The sequence below is a fragment of the Capricornis sumatraensis genome, chromosome 8, assembly GCF_032405125.1.
Source record: "Capricornis sumatraensis isolate serow.1 chromosome 8, serow.2, whole genome shotgun sequence".
In the NCBI taxonomy this organism is placed as follows: Eukaryota; Metazoa; Chordata; class Mammalia; order Artiodactyla; family Bovidae; genus Capricornis; species Capricornis sumatraensis.
Window position 1 is genome coordinate 58,935,209 of NC_091076.1, and position 3,767 is coordinate 58,938,975.

Consider the following 3,767-nt stretch of genomic DNA (forward strand, 5'->3'; position numbering starts at 1 on the left):
ATTTCTGAGCAGAGCGATTACAAGCTGCACGTGCAGAAGCCTCAGACCCTTTTCCACAGGAGTCACATTAGATCCACTTCCCTCTGCACAGGGCAGCTGATTGTTAACTCTCTTCTTATGGTTTTCCAGTCAAGCTCTCCTTCTCCAATACATTTGTAAACACACACATGCACACACCTGCATCCCCTACAAGGCTGAAGGGCACAGGAACCCCCCACGCCCCACTGCCAAAACCTTTCAATCCTTCTCGCCTCACCAATTTCAGTACACTCATATTTTATCCATTCAAGAAGCATTTAGCCTCCAAAAATAATACATAGTGGTGAAAAGCACAGCCTCTGGCATTAGACATTCCTCGGTTCAAATTTTAATTCTATCAATCATCAGCTGTGTGACCTTGAGCAAGTTACTGAGCCTCTCTGAGCTTTGGTTTTCTCAAAATCCTAAGGTGAAGGTTATACGAGTACCCACCTTCAGAGGGACAAGCCTGGCACCCCTGACTATGTCATATTCTCGGTAACTATAAATTAGCAGTACATGCAGTAATCTTACTGGTTTTAACATTATTGTTACCACTTCAGGGACACCTCCCAAAGTAGAAACTAAAGTCAGAGAAAGGGTTACAGCCCTTCAGGGTCCATGGTTGATAGGTGATGTCACCATGAAGAATGGATCAGGCCTGGGGTCCTTTCCTGAAGACCAGCCTGGGTGTTGCAGACCTTCAAACCTTGTTTGGAGAGATTCTATGGAAGAAAGGAGGGAGGAGGGAGCTGAGCTGGGCTGTCAGTGGACACGGCCCGGGCTGCAGGTTTTGAGCTGGGAGGACAGGCCCACTCTGCTCAAGGGCTGACCTGGCTGTCAGGCACTCCCTCCACTCTTTAGGGGAGAATCCCTCCACATGGCAGAGTTTGGGGGGACCAGAGAGAAAATAGGACTGAATGAAACAGCCTTATTGAAAATAAAAGTCACAGTGACACGAAGGAGCACCCAGTGGACCGACGTGACAGTCTCAGCCCTCCAGAAGAACAGGTCCATGATGCCTGATCCGATTCCCTGGGGTGGGGGGGGGGGGGTGCAGCAGGACAGCAGATGAGCCCAGGTGACCTTGAACTTTCAAGGCCGGAGCCCTTGGGGGAAGGACTTACCTTCCTGGGGTCAGCTTCCCACCCTGCACAATTAGGGCAACAGCACTTGCTTCTAACGGGGCCTACAGGAGTATGTACTTCCCTGTTGCTCAGATGGGAAAGAATCTGCCTACAATGTGAGACACCCAGATTCAGTCCCTGGGTCAGGAAGACCTCTGGAGAAGGGAATAGCAACCCACTCCAGCATTCTTGCCTGGAGAATCCCACAGACAGAGGAGTTCAGTGGGCTACAGTGCATGGGGTCGCAAAGAGTCAGACACGACTGAGCAACTAGCACCTCCACTGCTATCAGAGCAAGTGGGGTGCTGTGTTTCAGGGCATATCACCTGATGAACAGCGGGGCTTCGTAGCAACGCCAGCTCCATGGGTCAGACGTGAAGCTCAGCTTCAGGGCTTTCTGGCCCCACCTTCTAGGTGTTGCCTCATCCAGGTGCTAAGCTCATCTGACTCCAGCTTGCTGATAAGCTGCTAAGTCACTTCAGTCGTGTCCGCCTCTGTGCGACCCCATAGACGGCAGCCCACCAGGCTCCTCCATCCATGGGATTTTCCAGGCAAGAGTACTAATTCCCTTTGTGGATCCTGCAGGCCCAGCTGCAGACCAAACGGAGAGGAAGCAGAGGTGGGCGAAGGCAGCAAAGGGACACAGGACAGTCTGACTGTGAAAGCAGGTGGGAAAGCCGGCTGGGCGAGGATAAGAACCACAGGAGTAGCCTGAGGCCACTTAGTGCTCGGGCGGACGACTGACCCCTCTCGGCAGACCATGCATGAAGTAACAAGCCATGGAACCTGCAGTCATTAAAAGAAGCTACATCTGTTAGACACAATCAGTTTAAGAAGGTTAAAAAAACATGTTATACATTTGAGCAATAGTACCGTTACAAAGAGGAAAACCGTTAAGGGGGGGAAGTTACAGGTGTCTTCCAAAGACCTAGGGTTGAGGCGCCTCTTTCTTGGGTGCTGCTGGATAGACAGAGCTTCACCGAAAGAACATAACGGGTCTTTTCGCCTCTCAGCAAGGTGTTATTTAGGCAGAGGGAATGCCGCAGAGAGGGGGGAGGGGAGGGGAGCAAACGGACCAGGACTCGGGATGCGTCCTTCTAGCTAAACGCCATCTTCCACCGGGCTGCTCGGCGGCTCGTCACGGAGGAGCCTCAGTTGGCCTGGATCTTCCCGGGGATGCTCGGGGGGTCGCGGCCCCGGCCCAGCAGCAGGAACTCCAGCCGCTTGCAGTGCTCCCGGAGCTGCTTCTCCCGGGGCAGCAGGAAGGTGAGGACCTTGTTCCGCACGACGCCGCGGTCCTCCTCCTCCCGCAGCCGCTGCTTCACGCGGGCCGCCTGCTCCTCCTGCTGCACCAGGGCCCCGTTCATCTCGCAGAAGGCGTCTTCCAGGTAGCGGATGGCCCTGAGCGCCTCCTTCTTGAAGTCCTCCAGCTCTCGCTGCATCCCGGCCACCTTCTGCTGCAGGATCTCTAGGTCGGCCGGCGGCAGGAGGCTGGAGGACCACGATGGGGGCAGCGAGAAGTCCCCAGACTGGAGGCCGCTCTCCACCATCTTCTTCCCTTGTAAGGTGTTCACCTTCATAAGAATGGAACCTGACTGATAGAGGGGCTCCATAGTGCCGCCTCCGTCCGGACAAAGAGAGGGAGCTAGGGTCTAGCCAAGTCAGTGAATTTTTTTTCTTTTCTGTTTTTTTTGGCAGGAGACACAATCCTTTGGAATGGAGAAACCCCACCTATTGTGACATCAGGGCCCCTCTAGCCAATCAGGGGGAATGCCGCAATCCACTCATTTGCATATTGTAGCTTCCTGGCTTGGTTATCCTGGGCTTTGCTCATCTACCCAAGAAGTATTTAGTTGTGCCCCCGGAGATACTGATTCTCATCGACTCATTGCCTTTCCGGAACTGGAGCTCCATCTCTCCTTGTCTTGTCCTGGGACACGCGGAGGCCCGGGGCAGTAAAGTAAGCTGACTGGAGCAAGGCCAGGCGGAGTAGTCTCCTACACAGCAAGGGACCTGGGTGGTCTCATAAGGGTCTCTGGGCTTCACTAGGGAAGCAAGGACATTGTAAGAGATGATACTTAATCTCAGCTAAAATTAAAAAAAAATAATTTTCTTAATTGAAGTACAATTATTTTATATGATGTTAGTTTCAGGTGTGCAGCAAAGTGATTCAGCTATCCATATTTTTTTCAGATTCTTTTCCATTATAGGTTATTATGAGATCTTGACTATGGTTCTTTGTGCTCTACAGTAGGTCCTTATTGTTTTCCTATGTTATATATTCGGAGAAGGCAGTGGCACCCCACTCCAGTACTCTTGCCTGGAAAATCCCATGGATGGAGGAGCCTGGTAGGCTGCAGTCCATGGGGTCGCAAAGTCGGGCACGACTATATTATAGTGTATATGTGTATATGTATAGTGTATATGTGTTAATCCCAAGCTCTTAATTTATCTCCTCTCTCCCCACCATTGCCTGTGTTAACCATGTTTATTTTCTATGTCTGTGATTCTATTCAGTTCAGTTCAGTCGCTCAGTCGTGTCCGACTCTTTGCAACCCCATGAATCGCAGCACGCCAGGCCTCCCTGTCCATCACCAACTCCCGGAGTTCACTCAGACTCAC

At 51.9% G+C, this 3,767-nt stretch overlaps 1 protein-coding gene across 1 annotated transcript; it reads right to left on the bottom strand.

Moving 5' to 3' along the window:
- Positions 1–2,296: 2,296 nt before the first annotated feature.
- Positions 2,297–2,758, bottom strand: CCDC182 (coiled-coil domain containing 182). The gene has a single exon (XM_068977404.1). The coding sequence runs from the start codon at positions 2,756–2,758 to the stop codon at positions 2,297–2,299; it is 462 nt and encodes a 153-aa protein (XP_068833505.1).
- Positions 2,759–3,767: the final 1,009 nt, after the last annotated feature.

Bases quoted from the DNA above. Each gene is read 5' to 3' on its own strand.
- CCDC182 (XM_068977404.1), bottom strand. From the start codon at position 2,758: ATGGAGCCCCTCTATCAGTCAGGTTCCATTCTTATGAAGGTGAACACC.